Below are 20,067 nucleotides of genomic sequence, written 5' to 3' on the forward strand. Positions count from 1 at the left end.
ACATATCCATTACAGTAACTTACTCAATGATGAGATACACTTTTAACCTACTATATAGCAGAATAACTTCCTAGATTTTTTATCTCACATTTTTATATTTTTTTAACTAACTGTACATTTTTGTTTTTAAAAACCCATTAACATTCTTCATTATTACGCAAACATTAATTTCAATCGTGGGGACATGGTAATTTTTAACGTTAAATATTTTTTCATTTTTGTTTTAGAAAAAACTATAAGTTATTTTTGAATTAACTCACATACTTAAAATGTATATTGTGTTAGAGCTATTATTTTTGTTTCTTATGAAAAAACATTAATGGGTAACCGATATTATAGTATACATAATTCGTACATGCAGCAATATTGTGTTATATCTTATGAAAAAACATATAGGAAGTTAAAACATAATATTTATAAGTAATTTTGTAATATTATACCTAATTGAAAACCATATCGATGGATGCTCCTTCTTCTTTCGTTTTCCAAGTGTAAAACATTAATTGTCAACGTAATTACTTATTGCATTATTTTGTGTATACAGATTGCAAATATATTTTATAAATAATTCACAAATATATATATTATACAATACGATGTACTTTGAAATATAAGATAAAACTCAATAGTATTTTTGTTAAACTTTTAACTTAAATTATATAATACAAATTCTTATTCTCTAAAAATGTATCCAAATTCACTAAGTTACTACCTGCGTATACAAATAATATGTAATTTGTATTGAATATTTTTTAATTAAATAATACAAGAGTAATATTTTTATATCATTATCATAAAACTGGACATTATACTGCCAACCATGTGATGCTAATATTTAATATGTATATATGACATATTATAGTATCTAATTTATCTAAGTACCTGTGTACTGTGCAATGTGCAGTGTATGTACATAACGTTGAATTAAAATTGACATTAACCTTTTCACTTTTAATAACAACAGGCGTAATATAGCGGGCACACGCGTATAAAAAATAAGTTATAACAAAAAAGTACATCTGAGTAGGCCAAGATGGTCATTCGTTTTACTTTGCAACCCGTCGGAGTTTATCATTTTTATTACCGTTATATATTTTTTTTCGCAGCTTACGACGAGACATACAGTTAGGGCTCGTCTGTACAAAGGACCCGACAACCTTTACACTAGCACACCACCGGCTTAAGAAAACTCACCAATGGATCATTGTCATCTGTAGACCCGAAAGAATTAACTCTTACAGCAGTTCACTTGTAAATGCTACGAGGTGTATAAAAGAATAATATCCCTTGTCTCTCGTAGTGTTCCTCAAACGTCTTAAAGTATACGCGTCCTAAAAATCATGATATATTGTTATTATTTTATGGATATTTTTTATTATTATTATTGTTATATAAATATTTATAAACATATTACAATACATTATTCTTCATCCACATTTCAATATTTTACAGAAACATATAAACAATTGCAAACATATACTTTATTGTAGACCGTCTACGTTTTTTTTTTTTTTTAAATAAAAATAATAGGTTGGTTTATTTAGGTTATTGGAACATTATAATATTATATATCTACGTGTAAATCGATAATAGAATTTGTTTTTTTGTGAGATATTATATACGTATCGATTAGGTTTTTTTTTCGTATACACACATTTTACAAGTGATAAGTAACTAGTAGTCAGGGCGATGGCGATGACAAGTTTGATAATTTATAAGTTTGGTTACGGATGTCTAATTTAAAGAGAAGCGGAGAACGTCGAAAGCACGTTTCCCTGTCGCCACCCAAGTTTGTGCAAAACAAGTTAAGTTTCCCGATGAAGGAGGGAATGAACAGCGTGTTTTGGTATTCCTAGTTCGTTGTCATTCCAGATAGCTTTGTGATTATTTTGGAACATGATTTTCATTTGAATGTATTCCTTTTCATTGTCTATTCCATCATTTTTACTAGTAAAATCATGCTTAAAGGAATACACATTATTATTATATATTTCAAAACCCAAATTTAACTAAAACCATATGAACATATTATATTAAGAAAACAAAATTAAAGTATTATTAATTTGAATTTAATAACAAGGGAAATATTAACAGTCGATTTACGTAATATAAATATTATTAAAATGTGATGCCGAAAAAATCCAATGTAAATTAAATTCATATAATAGATACGTCTTTGTAATACATTATATGGTATATACTATATATTTAGTGTACTTACCTCTTCGCTGTTTTCAATAAATAATCCAATGCTGTAATGTAATTATATTATATGAATTATACATGTAAACTACTCTCGATTTGGATTTAATTATCTATTATGTAAATCTACCTATTGAAGTACTGTGCAAAAATTAAAAATTTAATGAAAACATTAAAAGTTAAAATACAATAAGAATAATTTAAATATAAGAATAAAACAGTCTAACTATATACAGGTCATTATTAAAAATAATATTATTCAAGTCGATTGTTTAAGATTTCTGGTTTCGCACTCGAGTGTCTTCAATATTATACTTTTTTTCTAATAAAAGATAATAACAATTCGTCTTTTTTTATTTTGATGCAAGACCTGTACCTATAATAAAATTATTAAAAAAAAAATCAGTTAGTTTTTAAAATGAAAAATATAAATTAAAAAAAATTCAATTATAACTAATGGCCATATGAGGTAAAAACATAAATGGATTACCTAAGAAGAATGATGATTAAAAAAAAATAAATTAAATATTTCCAATAAATACTCATTTTTGTCCACAAGTGTTAAATAATAACTCATATTATAGGTACATAATTTTGTTCGCATTTATTTTTTATCAGATTTTGATAAATAAAATTTACAATAAGTTACAAAATTATGTTAAACATTTATTTTCCAACTTCTTTCGAAGCATAAATTCAAATATATTTTACGAGTAAACATCGATATTACTCGGTAAGCTCAACATTATCCATGTACAACATTATCCTTACGGTAATTTATGTTAAATTCTGGGTAGGTAATGTCAAGTCCACCCAAGAAACTTAAGTCGATATTATCCAATACTATCTTTAGGGAATATTAATTATAAATAAAAAAAGGTACCTAGGAAAATGAGTACCGCTATGTTATACATAATACATTAAATGTAGATCATCACGGGTATGTTAAATTTAAATTCAATGATATCATTGTAGATACATGAAAAACGATTATTAGTATAGTAGAAATATCCGCCTAAATTTGTGTATTATTATATTCCTCGATGTTTTTTTTTATATAATATCTATTTCATTAATTCATTAATATTATTTCATAGTATTATAGTAGGTTGATACATTTTTTCTCAAAAGTATTGTACTAATTATATTATAAGTATTTAATTATTATAATGATATAAATGTACACCATATTAAATCAACTTAAATAACTCAAAATATAATAACAACTTTCTGTCAGTACCACAAAATAGTAAAAAAAAATTTATAGTATAAATACCATAGATATATAAAAATATCTTGAAAGAAATCAGGTATTTCATTGCGTTTTGTAACGTAAATAGTAATATAGTTGTAATACTCGTAATAAGTAATAACATATTAAACGTAAACAAAAAAGTTTTAATTTCTCACAAATCATGTTTTTAAATTATAATAAAAATAACTAACATCGTTATTTATATTAAAATTAGAAATTTCATCTAAATTAACTTAAATGCCTATGAAAATTAATTATTTCTTTATATATTTATTAGATTTTATGGTTTTCTAGTATGAATTATTTATGAGGAAACTTATACTATATAAACAAATTAAAGATGTAAAAACCAAAATTTTTTTATAAATTTCTAATTACAAAATAATTTACTAATTTTTGCGATTTTTATGAATTATTTTAAAATTCCTACTATCAACACTTATTAAAAATTGTTTTATAATTGAAAAAATAACAAATTCTGAGGAGCATTAAATGTTGAAGAATTTTTACCCATCTAATAATTTTTGATTGACATTTCTAGAAAAAGTTATAAAAATAAATTGAAAATTTCTTGTCTCAAAAATAGTAAAAATATTTTGAAAATGTTATTGTCAATAAAAACAATAATATGAACATTTTTTGAAACTCAAGTTATCTGCATTTATTTGATTTCGAATTAAATTTACAAAACTAAATCGATTTTGTCAAAAATTGGTTTTACGTAAAATAAAATAAAATTTCTATTTTTCCTTTTTTTTTTTTTTCGGATCTAAAGTATATACATTTTTTTTACTTTTGACCAATTATAATTTTCTATAGAAACCATTCCCATTTTTGAAAATAAAAGTAATCTACCGCAAAACATTTATAATATACATATATAGACACGTACAAAAAAAAAAACACACATCATTGTAAAATCAATAAATCCGTCATTCCTCTCAGAATTTTAAATAAAAAATAAAATTATATTTGTATAATTATATTTCAACTATTAAAAATGTCACTATCATTATTATTTAAAGCTATTACTATTGTACCCAACTGCCAATTTTTTTATTACGTGTTTTCGTGTTTAACTATTTTGACTCTCACAGTTACACAATACGCCCGTGGCTTTATGTTTTTATCGTTGACTTTTCCCAGAATTCGATATTCCGGTAACGAATTATAAAAAACATTTGATATATCTAGTTTGTAGGTATGAGCATGTCCAGTATATTATAATAATAATATAATATACATTGTGCATTTAACAAGAATAATGCAATATAACAACAGTATAGACGAAATACGTACTATACCGTTATCTTGAACGGGGTATTTAAAACACACGAAATCCAATCATATTACGCACGCTATATAATACTCGTACAGAAAAACAATTAAAACGAAATTTTTAATTCATACAATTTGTACTTTCGGACGATGATCCGGATAAGCTCCTCTAGGGGATTATGTATTATTATTATTATTATTATTATTATTATATAATGTTTCTACGTATATTTTTGCACCGTTTTATTAATTTCTCATTTTTTCTCTACCCCGCCCCGCCCTCGGCCACGGCTCATAATATGAGGAATTATATGCGAAGGGTTTCGGGACACGTACGCACTCTCGCGCACAATGGGACGTCCCGCGTCCGACATATAATAAAACGTTGCGTTGAATGCACACCACGCGCCACACACACACACACACACACACACACACACACATATATATATAGTCTCCGCTAATAGCTACACATTTTCTTCTGTACACTGATAGACGTCGTGTGTATACGTTATATATGTATAATAGGCGCAGATACGTACGAAATCGGGTCTATATATATATATGTGTGTGTGTGTGTGTGTGTGTGTGTATAAGGTACATTTATATAATACTACGCGTATGGCACTCGGTTTCGGTGCACGAGGACCGGGCGGCGGCGGATAAGTGTTGGCGGTTGCATAAGAGAGAGCGGTGTGTGGGGAAAGAAAGGGGATTGTTGTACGTACGAAAGGGACATGAATGATTATGATGATGATGATGACGATCATTATGACTGGAGCTTACCCCTGAGAAGCGCTCTTGTTTCACGCAGCACAAAAGGCGCCTTCATCAAACGCAATAACATAAATCGACCGTTTGACCTTTTTACGAAAACGCCCCAGACACGTCTGACACGATTGAAATAAAAGTTATGAACCAAAGATCTTGTATTTGGTATGTCTGTGTTTGCGGTACTGGTCTGACATCCGTTGTTGCAAAAATAATGTTATGCGTGATGTTTATGATGCCTTTATGGTAAATAATACGAAAAAGCATTTCGAAAATTGTTTTGAAATATTTACTTTAGTAATTTCGTCCTAAACACAAATACAATACCTACTAAATACTGATTGCAGAGCTAAGACTGTATTTATCCACTATATAAAATAATTAATGTGTTTTACAATTAAAATTTCTCTTAGTTTTTCAGCAATATTTCCAAACTTAATTTATAATTAAAGTAGTTTAATTAAGGATTAACAGAATGACTTCGTTAGAATTTAACACATTTTTCGTGAAAATCACTTAAGCAAATTAATTAATGGAATGAGTTGTCATTCATTACTCTATGGAATAAAATGTGGGCTACATAAAATTATGTACTTTTATAGTAAATTTATATATCATAATTTATTATTTATTATACAGATAACTTTGATTATTTTGTAATATTATCGATCATTTAGTTTTTTATTCCCCTAAAATGCATACCTCAAGAGAATTGTATGTTTAATAATATAGAACTGTTGCGGAATCAATTTATTTTATTTTCATAGCAACATATTTGCAAACAGTTGGTGCACTTTGTATATTCAAAGAGTTAATGTTATGAGTGTAATGAGAGAGATAATGTGTGTTACCATACTCAACGTCAAATTATGTAACTTTCTTTTCAGTTTATCGATATTTGCTTACAATGAATGGTTGAGCTAAAAATAATAGATTAAGTTTAACAATTGCACACATTATAATATTCCTTAATAGCTCAAACTTTTGCTCGGTTAAAGTGTTGATTGTTTAACAACATAATTCATTTTCATTGTAAAATGGAGGCCGGTACTTAAGTTGCATTAGTAAATAATCTATATAATATACGTTAAGTGACAACGCTGTCACACAGAATAATTTATATATTCATATTTTTTTTTATACAATCGTCAGAAATAAATTATAAGACAATATAATGAAATTCAATTTTTAATTGATATGGAATCTCTGCATTTAGAAACGCATCAAATCTGATATAATATATGCAGGTTAAATAATAATTATAATATTATTTGTATGTAATGTACATACGACAATCAAAAGCAAATACATAAATTGTGTTTAATTATCGTGTATAATACACTATATATACCTATTAGTAAACGATATAAAATAATATACAGTATCTAAGTGACCTCGACAATCTAATACATGTTATGAGGCCCAAGTACTGACGAATTATCAAAAAGAAATATTCAGACGAAAATCAGATAAAATTAAAAAAAGGATTTATTTTTATATTTTTATTATTTTATAAATACAATCGGTGGAAATCTTAACAATATAAATATATACGCGGAAGATTAAATTAAATTAAAATAAGTATCTGAAGTGGAAGTGGCGATTAGTAATAAACGACCTTATTGGTTGCTCCTAATTACCCACACAGATCGAGAAATAAAAATAAAATTAAACAGCTGTAACTAACAATTCCGAATTACCGAATGTGCCGAATTATCGAGGCTATACAGACGTTGTATAAGGATAGTTTTTGAACAGTAATTAACACAGTCAAATCGCCAATACGGAGTACGCATTAGGTTATGGTCTATCGGGCTTATGACGTCAACCGTCGTCGAGTTTAACTAACTCGACTCGAGTTGTAACTCAACTTGAAGAAATATTGATTAGTACTTATTTGGTACTAATTTTTCAGCTGTCGGTCGACAATGAAATCGTGTCGATATTCACGATAAACCCGATTTCGTAACACGTGTTCGTTTTTTTTTTTTTTTTCTGTACCTACCTAGGCACTCGGAAAGTCTCTGGTTATGTTTAGTGTGTCCTCTTCACTAAGACACCAACTGCCAACGTATCGATCTAAAAATCCGTTCACGTACACTGCTTATACGCGCCGTTTCCATATAATGTATATTATATACGGAGCATAATATAATGTTATATTATATTATACTCACAGAATTTCAGATTTCCCTGCAATATAGATAGTCCTTTACGGGGCCACGTGCGCGCACTATAGGCAAATGTGGCGAGGAAACGCCCTGATGTCGCGGTCGGTAGAGGAACACGAGAGAAAAAAAAATAGGTATACGTATATAGATACCTCTGTATTATATATTTTTTTTAGTATGATAATAATAATATGTCCAGGATTATAGTTATTCGTCTCCCGCGTACCTATATAGTACACGATATTATGTGTGTATACATATTATACGCTCACGGTAATCTGGTAAGCGAGCACAAAAGACCGCCGCCGTATAAAGAGCAGCCTAATGGAAAGAAGAAAAAAATAACACTGCAGAAAGAATTAATGCGTTTCGCTTGCGTGCGTGGGGACTTGGCTATTATTCGGCCATAACAAGGCCCGTAAGCCAATCCCGGTGTCTCGTACATTATTACCTCGTCGTATAAATAATACTGCACAGGGTGAATCTTTTGGCGTAAGACACGTTCGTTATTTCGAAAAGCACCTATTTAAACATTTTTCAAATAGTTGTCGACAATGTCATGACTCTTAAAATGTATACAGCACTGTTATTGTATTCGTATAATGTCACTATTTTTCTATGTTCACAGTTGCTTAAGTCTTAATACTGATTCAAATAAATAAAAAAACATATTTTTTACTATTCCACAATCCGAAGCATATAAGTAATGTCTTACGTTAAAAGGACCATCCTGTAAATGGAGTATGGTCCGGACAGTGAGTGCACTGGTGGAAATATCCTGCGACAATGATGATAACTTTCACGACGATGACGCGACGACAATGTAGGATAATAATAAACATTTATTGTTGTATTCGTCAATGCATTTATCATACGTATATACGATGGTAAATGGACAAAATCGATTCCAACTACCGTAAAACCGATTATCATATTGTATGATATAATTTTTAATTATTAATAATAGTATAATTATTAGTATCGTTTTGCGAAATATTAAGTTTTTAAGCTAAAAATTGAATCGTGACACGATTTGAATCTAAAATTCTCATATTTTGTACATAATAATAATACGGAAACACATAATAATAATATAATAAATATAATTGTGTATTAATTCTTTATTGAATTGTTATAATAATATCGCGTTAGCCCCGCTATTAAATGGTATTCGGTGAGTATGGGCATGAAAAGCAAAACGTCAACCCTAAATATTTTCTATAAATGTTGTCTTCTCCTTCAATAGTTTGGTTGCTTTGAAATAACTCTGACGAAAACGGATATAGAGGAGGATAGGAAGGAATAAAATTAATAATAATAGTTTTAAAGTAAATAATATAAAAACGAGAGAAAAAGTCTAAGAATGTACTTTAAAATATTTTTCTCACTCGGTTATATACTTATCATTTTAAACAACTAATGTTTTTTTTTTTTTTTAAACTTTTCAGTATTATTTTTTTGTATTACTTTAACTTCTAAGTTCTAACGCTTCTACTTTTTTGTGTTATTTATTTATTATATTCTTTTTTGTAAATGTATGTACACTAGTATAATACATTACACGTGCATAACTAAAACGTAGTTTTATATGCTCGCGTCGATAAATTATTATAATACATACGCTTTTTAAAAATACCTCCTCCCGTTTTCTTTTTAAAAATAGATTTCTTAAAGAAAACCAAACTACATGTTTATTTATTCAGTGAAAAATAATATATATTAATTCGTCGCATTCAGTATCCATGCATATTATGTCAAATATGGTTGTAAAGGATTCAAAGGTTTACACGCATTAACCATTATATGTTATTTCTTATACACTTATACACATTATGACTCACATATTTTTATATAAATTATAGGTAATGAGTATAATTACCTGCAAGGCTGCAACTATACAAAAGTATTTTTTACTTTTTAATGGAAAAAAAAAAATAGAAAACCAATCGACGGTGCTTCATAAAAACAATTTATTTTTGAATAACCTCAATCGGTGTATACAACATTTAAATAATATTATCTACGCTCACCTATAACTTGTCTTTATAGTTAATAATAATTAATATGACACGTACATGACGTATAATACCGTTAAGTTATTTGCGTTTACAACAAATCACTTTAATTAAGTACTATGTAAATTCGATACTATCGTCGTTGTTTAATGAAATATTGGTGTATATAATATGGCTGGTGTCTTTTTGCGTAAACTCATCGAAATTGACGAGGAATCGTTTAGGTGCATTTCCAAGCGCGCGTCTTTAGATTCAACTGATTCAATTTCGGAACTGTTTGCCGGGAGTCAATTTTCAAACGAGATTTTCACCGTGAGAATAAAGGGGTCGTGTCTGCGAGACTGTGTTGATAATGTGAGGGGGTTATATTGCCACACTCCAAAATGGGGGGGTAACTGATACGCACATTTGTAACGCCCTCCGGATCGAGCAATAAATTCCGTGAAGGTTCAATCGACGGGGATATAATATAATATACTTTGGAGATGTGGAATCCAACGTTCCATTAATTTCCATACGCATTATTTGTCAGCCGAGGTTAGCAAACGACAGCAAGACAAATGAATTCAATTCCAATGGTTCCCGGTTATAGTGGTTCTTAAATTTTGGCCTCAACCGAAAAGCCTACTGCAGTCACATTATTGACACGAAACACTGCAGTAATGATAGGCGGGTGGACTCCTCCCGCAGTTCCATGGCTTAGGTATATAAATATATATTATAATATACGTAATACCACCGCGCGCTATAACTAACGCGTTTCGGGATTTACCTAATGAATTACCGCAACCAAATCCTCTACTTCTATGGATGTAATCGCAGTGTAATGCAAAACATACCCGGAACATTCGTTGTTGTTTTTTCGCGTTTCCCATTTTTAAACTCTCGTTGGTAATTATTTGTAAATAAACCAAACGAAATTAATTTAATATGCATTCTCAAAACTAACTTTTTATAGTTATATATTTCATTCTAAAATTGTAATTTGCGAGTAAAAGGGTTTTATTATGTAAATGAATGTGTCATAAAATAAATTATTGAACTCTTTAATAATATGATATCGTATAATATAGTAAACCTACCTGCGTAATAATTAATTTAAATAACAGTTGGACCATGTTCGTTAAAGTGTATACACGTTAATATTTTTAAGGCCATAGATAATTATGATTTTTTTATTATTATCGAAATAATTGAAGTGAAAGGGAAATGCAAAAATAAGTTCAATATTGTTCGATTTTACATTGTTCAGAAAAAAAAAAAAACGATTATTATAATATCACATATTGCTGTCGGTTTCAATAACAACATCTAAACAATTATTAATTTGCAGTTATGATAGTATACATAACGATTATTTTAAGTACGCAAATACAACGAATTGTTAAATTAAATTTAAGCTTGCAATTTATTCCTTTCCCGCGTCTTAATTAGTAGACGGAATCTTCAAAGCATTTCCATTGATGTCTATAGTAACGTTTAGCAATGACTGTATCCTAATTGATATGGGCTTTGGGAGATTTAAATAGTTACCCGAGTAGACGGAGGGGAGGCTGGTGTTGAAATATAATCACTAGTAGTGTTAGGCGATAAAATGGTATATCGCCAAGTTGCAATCAAAGTTCTAGGAGATTATGACGTGTTAAGATCGCGTTGACGGCTGCGGCGTATGCGCTAAGGTCAAAATAATGTTTCGCTGCGAACTACACGCACAAGAGAGTTTCACTGAAATCGTATAAGTGGAATTGTACGGCTCTAATTATAAACACAACGGGGCGGGCAGAACGGAGTGGATTGAAATTGTGTCGAGATCAAAATATAAATTATACCGTCGTTGTACCAAGGCAGATAATGCAATAATAAAGATTGACACGGAACGCGTCACGGAGTTAATATTGACAAATCAACTATATTATTATTATAAAATACGCGGCACTGTTAACAGTGTTAACACGCGAAATATCATCAAAACCGTACGCATTATTATAATATGATGTCATACGATGCCACAGCCATACTCGTTATTATTGTTATTACTATTGTTATTATTATCATCATCGTCGTCATCGTCGTCATCGTCGTCATCATCGTCATCACACCACCATAATCATGACTTATATACGTCATAACACATATTGCAGTGCAAAAGTCGATACGATGACCGATATGTGTGGATAATAATAATAATAATAATATGTTTTTATGAAGTTTTGCAGTTATACGGTGCCATTTTATATTATGTTATGTATTTAATAATTTATATCTCGACGCTGTCACAACATTATTCATATATTTCAATGCGATCTCTCTTGGCGGCTACATTCTTTTTCACATTACTTTATTTATCGCCATTAGCCAGTGTAATTAGTCACAAAATTACGACTTCCAGAAAAATGCACGATTTATGTTATATTTGCTCATTGTTGATGATCAATACCTAATAAATTAATAACAGGGCCGGTACAATATTATATGATTCTAGTTCGATATTTATTTTTATTTTTATTATCGGGAAATATACTAGTAATTCGTCTTACCGTACACGCGTGATGTACTACCATAGCGCTGTGTTGGCGCTGTTGAAATATTGAACGCAAACGAAATATTAAATGTGAAAATCGAGGCGAGCTAATGTATATATTATATGAATAACAAATGATACGCGCAATAAAGATTCTAAATTTAACTTTTGGATTGACGAGGGTATACAGAATACAATATATAAATACAGGTATACGTAACGGTCTGGCTCTATTGGAAATTTGAAAATACATCAAAAGAGAATAGACTATTGAAATTCGAATTTATTTGCAGTTCAAAATAGTGAGATGAATATTTAAAGCATACTTAAAACGAGAAAAGAAGTAAACGCGTATAACATGATATAGTATTTAATAAGTATATAAAATTATTTTTGATGATAATAAAATATGTAAAGCGGCTCCTTAAACTATAGCCATTTGTATACGGTCCGCTTGGGATACGCCGTATTATTATTATAATATCAAGGCGCGTTTTAATATTATGATACATTTTGAACAATCTAAACAATAATAGTGATAATAATAAAAAGACGGTATAATATTTTAAGCAGATTAAATAAATATGAGAAACGAATAAGAAGTGTTGTTTATACTGTTACGTTTTATGTTAATTTGTGTAAATTAAATTTGGCCAGCTGTTGGTTGTTTATCTATTTACACTGGAAATGATAATGAAGGTTGAAATTATTTCTATATTTGCATATATTTCTCCGTTATGGTTTCCAGTGTATTTATAGTATAAAAGACGCGACGCGCCTTTAATCACTGCCGTTAAGTGTTTATGTTTCTGAAGAAATTCGGCCTTTGTGATGATTGTCTATACAACAGGTGTTCATTGATCGTAAAAAAGTTTTACCGAACTTGACCGAATTGTTGGTTGTCTTGACGTTTTTAAAGCTCCGTTCTTGATTTATAGCCTAGATATTACTGCTTTTTATATCGCGAAACGATTCTTTAAATGTTTAATTTCCGACATTCTAAAACAGTCTCGCGACATCTCCCACAAAAAAATATTGCGAATCTTAAATTTTTGATTTTAACTTTTCGGTTCATATTTGTCATAATATTATTTTATATTATGATTATTATATTTGAATGTATTCTTCTCTAATATTAAATTACTATTGCTATTGTCAATATTGAACATGGTATATATATATATGTTTACATATCTAATATAAACTTATAATATTTGTTGTGGGTCATATCATTATTAAAAAAAACACCAATAAATGTATATGAATTAAAATATCTAATTGATTGATTTTTATTTGCTTTCAGACCACAATGCAAGTACGAATATTTATATTACTATGTGGTATGCTGTGCATGATCAATTATGGATTTGGCTGTCAGTTGTCTGAGTTTATGTGCGATACGGGCTATTGTGTAGCTTTGGATAAATTCTGCAACGGCAACGATGACTGTGGTGACAAATCAGATGAACCGCCATATTGTTCACGTAAGTCTTTTCTGTGTTTGTATTTACGACAATCTGCTGTGCATTATGTTCGTGTGAAACAATAAACGGCAGTTTTGCGTAGGGTTAAGTCAGAATTCTCTGGTATTGCACACATGTTATATGCATTATACGGAATATTTCCAATGACACTAAAATGGATTTAACTATCGTATAGAACAGATTAAAAAGTTCATAACTAGGTATGGTTTATGAGACCGAATCTTTGTTGTGACTAGACGCGTTCGATGAATAAACAGAATCGAACATCGTTCACATATTGTTTGTTGGCAACAATTAAACTAATCGTTTCAGACCAGTGAGTACTTAACCCTTTCGCGTAACTATTTCTTTTGACACAAAACCCGAATCATGTATACGTGTGATACACGAGTACTAGTAATTAGAATTTTTGGGTTTCACCAATTCTGCAAGACTAAGTTATACAACTTTAAGGTCAAGTGTGTATATTTTATTAGTTTTTACGGAACTTAAAATCATCAGCGATACATATATTATGTCAGTCATTGGCTTATTAAGCATGCATTAAGTACAAATTGAACAACTAATCGAAGGGAATAACGGGTAGTACATTATGTGTATTGTGTGAAAGGTTTAGTCGCAATAATTATTACAATACATCGAAAATAATGTAATTATCATATCATATGAACCATAAAATATTGGTCATTTATTAAATATTATTCTGCGGCCTCAGCGAATGTTTATTAGAAGCCTATAAATATGCCACTTATTGTATCTAAACATTATATAGGTAACTATAACATTATTGTATTTTGCTAAACAATTTATTGAAGAAACAATACAATTTAATGACCAAATTACCTATAGAAAATAGTCTTATTTCGGCGTATACATAAATTCCGGTTATTAGTATGTAACTTCGTTATGACGGCAATAATCGCAGAAACCGACATATAAATAAATTGATCATCAGCCAACTATTTGTTGCGCATAACACTTGACGATAATTATTACGTTAATATTCTAATACAATTTAATCTATAAATAGTATGGCCTACTCGTATAATTGTTTGGATTATATTTGATTAATACGAATAATTTGTTATATAAGTATAACACGCAGTTATCGAAAATCCCTACACTTGTATCAGAATAAAATTATTTAATTATTTTTATCGTGGTGATTTTTACGTTTTTTCAATTTTTTTTAAAAATAATTCTTTCTTTCACTTTCAAACAACCAAAAGCAGAGTATTTTTTTTACTAAAAAATGTTGTTTACCGACAACCAAAGGTATATATCGATTATAGTTGAACAAATAAGTTTTAAATTAATAAGCAATTAAAGTTTTGATGAACGGAGTAGTGAACCACAACTTTCTGGGCTACACCTTGTAATTTTACTCCGCTCACCTAAACTTTAAATACTTATTAATAAAAAAAAACTTTTAAATCGATATTCGATATTCAACCCTAACAATCTTTGAAAAGTATTCTGCTCTCAATTATAAAATTCAAAATGTAAAAAATGGTGAAAACTATTTTTATATTTTGTCATTTAATGTATACTTCTGTAATTATATCAACCTTTATACCACACAGTTCATTTAAAATTTATTAAAGAAAAAATCCTTTTTAAAAAATTTTACACCATCACTATATCAAATAAAAATTACCTGCTGCAACTGAAAACCAAAATACATAGGATTTCTTAAATATCTTACACGAGGCGTCAGTGAATCTGTTTTGCTGGCGACCTTCAATCACGTATAGTATTAATTGGCCCAGGTTCGTGGAAGTTTCAGATTTTTTAACTACTCCACAAAACGGTGGCACGTCAAAATTGCAATTTTTTTATCACTACAATTTCATTCGATATTTTTCTATTTACACATAATCACCACCACCTAATCCCCGTTGCCCATATTAGGTAAACACTTAAATGTATCTTCTTGACAATTGCCGGCTGTTTGCTGACGACGCAAGAGGTTGGTGCTCGGATTTCTATTTTATATTGCGCTCCAAATGCGGCTTTCAATATCATTTTGTACGTCTGCGGCACGTCTACGGTTCAATCGTCGAATATCGATAAATAATAATGGTTCTAGGCGATCATAATAATAATAATAATACGCTTTTTATATATCGTGTAGGATTATTGCGTAGTTCCGTATACGTTTTGTGTACAGAGTTAATGGCCATCACTTTTGTCACGAAATGTGCATATTCTATCAGACTGCAGATGATCCGTAGCTTTTTACATTTTATTATGCTTATTCCTCATCTGTCCTCTATATCAAACATGATATAATATTATTAATATTAATATAATATTTTTTATCATGTGTAGTATTAGTGATTTCGTTTGATTGCCTTCAATCGCATTGTGTCCTAGTACAGCTCGATCGATTCCCGACTACTGACCCAGTGGTTTGGTCACTAAATTTATTACGTTAAAAATAGATTGTTGGAATGTGTCCAGAACGAATTTTCAGATTTCGTAGAGTATATACATATGTTAAGAAGACATGTTTGTGAGCTTGCATGGTGAAAAAAGGGTTGGAATTTGTAATGGAAACTTAAAGTGTTATGGTGTGAAGGGCGAATTTAAAAATCGTCTTGCTATTGGTAGCCTATTACCAGATAATCACAATTACTAATTGTCCATACTTCTACAACCTGATTTCAAGTAGGTCTAATTTTTGTATAAAATAACATCCAATTCACATTCTAATAAACATTGTGGTACTCCAAAAGAAAGTAATCTTAGTTATGACGTATTTTGATAAACAACTCTCATAATATATTATAATTTAATATATAATAAAACGGCTAAAGTAGCAATTATTTAATAAGATCGTCTTGAATTTTTTAATGAATATTAAAAAAGATAAATATGCGTAGGTGTAATATAAACACAGTTTTTCCACGTACAATTTACTAAAACTTTCGTCAAACTTTTCTTGTTACACGCCATACGTGCGATTGTAAGTATACATGGATAGTGCCTTGAACTATAATATAAAAATAAACACATTATATTATGCTTGTCATTCATTATCGTAAATTCATAAGTGATGTACACATAATGATATGCATAATATAAACTATAATATTATGTTCATCGAAGTTTTCAACTTGGATACGGTTAACGTTTAAATTATCCAGTTAAAATGCAACATGATTAATTAACTGCAAATAATATGTTTACCTAAAAGTAATAGGTGTGCATATATATTACATTATGAATATTAAAATATTTAAACGTATATATAATATATATAATATATGATTTTTACGTTGTTTAAGGTTATTTTTGATATTACGCACTATACACATTTCGCACCACTTCCTTGGCATTTTAGATATAAAAATATATACATATATTTATCAGTACGTCAATACTGTCGACTTCGTAGGACTGAAATTTAATTTCGTTTTACAATAATAATACTGTATCGATTATAACATATTGCACAGGTGTAAATGTGTAATATACGGTGACATATTTGACATGCCGAGACAAGTGTGTGAAGTAAATGTATTCAATATTTTATACACAGACGGTATTGTAAACAGTTGTATACCAGTAACCGGCAGGTAAAATGTGCACCGATGAGTTCAAATTGATCACTACAGACATTATGGTTTGAGTGAAAATTAGTAAAAATAGCGGACGTGGATAATATAATATAACGTCCGAATTCACACAATTAGGTGGTGTGGTGGTGAGTGCCGAGTGGTAACGGTTAACATCTAGTGTGCTTAGTACCGGATAAGTCAAAATTAGCGACCCGCAAAACTAAATATTTAATTTTTCATTATACGATCGCTGATTAAATATTATGCTGTAAATCTGTGACTTTATATAATATATTATTTTATTTTATATTTAATGAACGGTTAAGGATAATTTACCTGCTGGCTCACACCGACTTGCACAGACATAAAGAAAATATAAAAGTCGCAAGACTTTTGTCGTTTGAACGGTCGGTATAATACATGTGTGGTAGTGTGATGTATTATATGAAACAAATCACATGATCATCAGACTATTTTTATTTAAAACACACAAGCTTATCTTATAAACTCGAGACTTTAATTTTGTGTAACCTAAATAAATCCGAAAAATCCCGAAGGAACCAAAAATGTATTATCGTACTAAATGATAAATAAAATCCATGGAAAATTTAGTTTTCCAGTAATTAAGCAATAGTTACAAAAAAACAAATGCGTGATATAATTATAATAATACAATGATTTGATCGAATCCGCAATATTGTTCGATACCAAATCACGATGTCGATACCGCGTAGTTATATCACTATGTCGCTATACCGGCAGCAGTATGTTTATAGCAAGTATGATACATAAAACAAAATAAATTCATGATATGACATCAGATGCGTTTGTACAATAGTATAATACAATATTATACCGTGTGGTTTGCCGACGTCAAAAATACGGTGTCGTATACAACGTAGGTACAAACATAATATTATGGACCTGACGGCCGTCGTGTCCTGCAATACCGCTAATAGAGCTCAGTGAAGCCGATTTCGATCTCGCCCGGTCCACCGGTGGCTGTACGTTCGTTCGGCGCGATGCAGCTCTGATAAGTCGGTATGACGGACTTGATGTTGCTGTACGCGCACGCGCCGCCGGTGCGTTCGAGCACGCACAGCGTCTCGCGGCACAGGTCGGTCAGGTTGTACACGACGTTTGCGTGCAGACCGTCCGTGGCGGTCACGTAAGGGACCGGCGTTCAGTTGGTACCTGTTGATGGGCGGCAAGAGCTTCCGGTAGAACTGCACCAGGGCCCGGCCCACGAGGCCCCCGCGGCCGGCCGCCGCCAACTTCTGGAGGGACTTGAGCGCGCGCACCGTTGTCGGCCAGTCACGCCGGCCCGCGTCCAGGGCCCGGCGGACCGGGAACACGATCCAGGGCAGGGCGGACAGCACGCGGTGACCGGTGTCGTCCCGGGCCAGCAGCTCCCACAGGCCGATGGTCGAGCACGCCCCGTACGGTCTGGGCGGTTCGCGGAGCCCGTCGGCCAGCACGGGCAGGTACGCGTCGTAGTCGACCAGCTCGGGCGGCACCAGCCACCGCAACCGCCGACCGTCCACCACCCCGTGGACGGTGGCCAACGGGAAACCGGGCCGGCCGTACAAGTTCGCGAACGCCGTGGACCGCGTGGAGGCGGCCCGCGGCCTTTTCCCGCGGGAGCGGATTGCCCGTCGTCACCGTATTCTTCTGCAACGACTGCACGCTGAACCCAGGAACGCGTTTCGGTGACGGCGACGACGTCTCGTCCGAGCGCTTGAGCCGTCGTCGCCGCCGGACGTCTTCTTCCTGTTTCCGAACGTTCATTTTCGATATAATAGGTACTTGTTGTGTATTGCGACGACGCGGCGGTTTCCGTCGCCTTGCTCATTAACGCACTCCGTTTTGCGTTTACACTCGTTTCGATGACGACCGACCGCTTTATCGATTTGTACATTCGCATTTTTATTATTATTATTATTATTTTTTTTTTTAATTAAACACCAAACGACGTTATTGTTCCCTGAAATACATTTTGCAACCACCGATTTCCGAAAAATTTGTTCAACCGTTTTGCCAAGGCTATGAAATTAACGAGTTAAAAACTTAAAGTAAAGCGTTACTTTTAACTAAGTTACATGACGAGTTACTTTTTTAACTTCTAACTTAACGAGTTGATTTTATTTCCATGGTACATCTGTATTAGCTTATCAGTTAATTAATTTTATTGTTCTAACTTTAAGTTATTGTTTTTCTAATATTCACAGTTTTAAAATATTCATTGTCTTGTACAAATTATTATTTTATAATGTTATTTTATGTACAATAATAAATACTAATTTGTAGACTGTCGATGTATTAAATACGCTTTTCTGGATTTTAATCGGAATCAAAATGACGTAATACAAATACAACTACATCCAATATGTCCAGTGTAAAAATATATATAAAATAAAAATGTTAAAATCCCACCCGAACATATGCGTTAATGCCGTGATTTCTTGAAAGTCGATCTGAATAATTTACAAATTTATTTAGTAATCGTATCTCGTTAAATGTTTTAGACAATTAATCAGTGTAACACGGTAGTAACATAATGATATTTCAAAAAATAAATGCCGTGGTACATATACATGTACATATAGCGGCAACTTTTGAATTTCATGCGAGTAAAACTATACTTTAAAAGCACACGATGATAGTGAAACGCCATAGTTTCCGATCGTAATACTGTTAAAATTATAATAGTTTAAGAAGAAAATCACCACAAGGATATACTACAAACTGAACAACAATAATTGTGTGTGCACAAATGTTTACATTTTTTCTCAAAAACAATCACACGA

General features: G+C 31.1%; 1 protein-coding gene across 2 annotated transcripts in view; it reads left to right on the forward strand.

Moving 5' to 3' along the window:
* Positions 1-20,067, forward strand: part of LOC113560876 — a 290,450-nt gene that overhangs the window by 202,100 nt on the left and 68,283 nt on the right. For both annotated transcript variants that reach the window (XM_026966995.1, XM_026966994.1), the window contains one exon: positions 13,517-13,697. In XM_026966995.1, the coding sequence (XP_026822796.1) occupies positions 13,523-13,697 (175 nt within the window). In that variant the 5' untranslated portion in view covers positions 13,517-13,522. The remainder of the gene's footprint in view (positions 1-13,516; positions 13,698-20,067) is intronic.

Source organism: Rhopalosiphum maidis, chromosome 1 (assembly GCF_003676215.2).
Source record: "Rhopalosiphum maidis isolate BTI-1 chromosome 1, ASM367621v3, whole genome shotgun sequence".
NCBI classification, from domain to species: Eukaryota; Metazoa; Arthropoda; class Insecta; order Hemiptera; family Aphididae; genus Rhopalosiphum; species Rhopalosiphum maidis.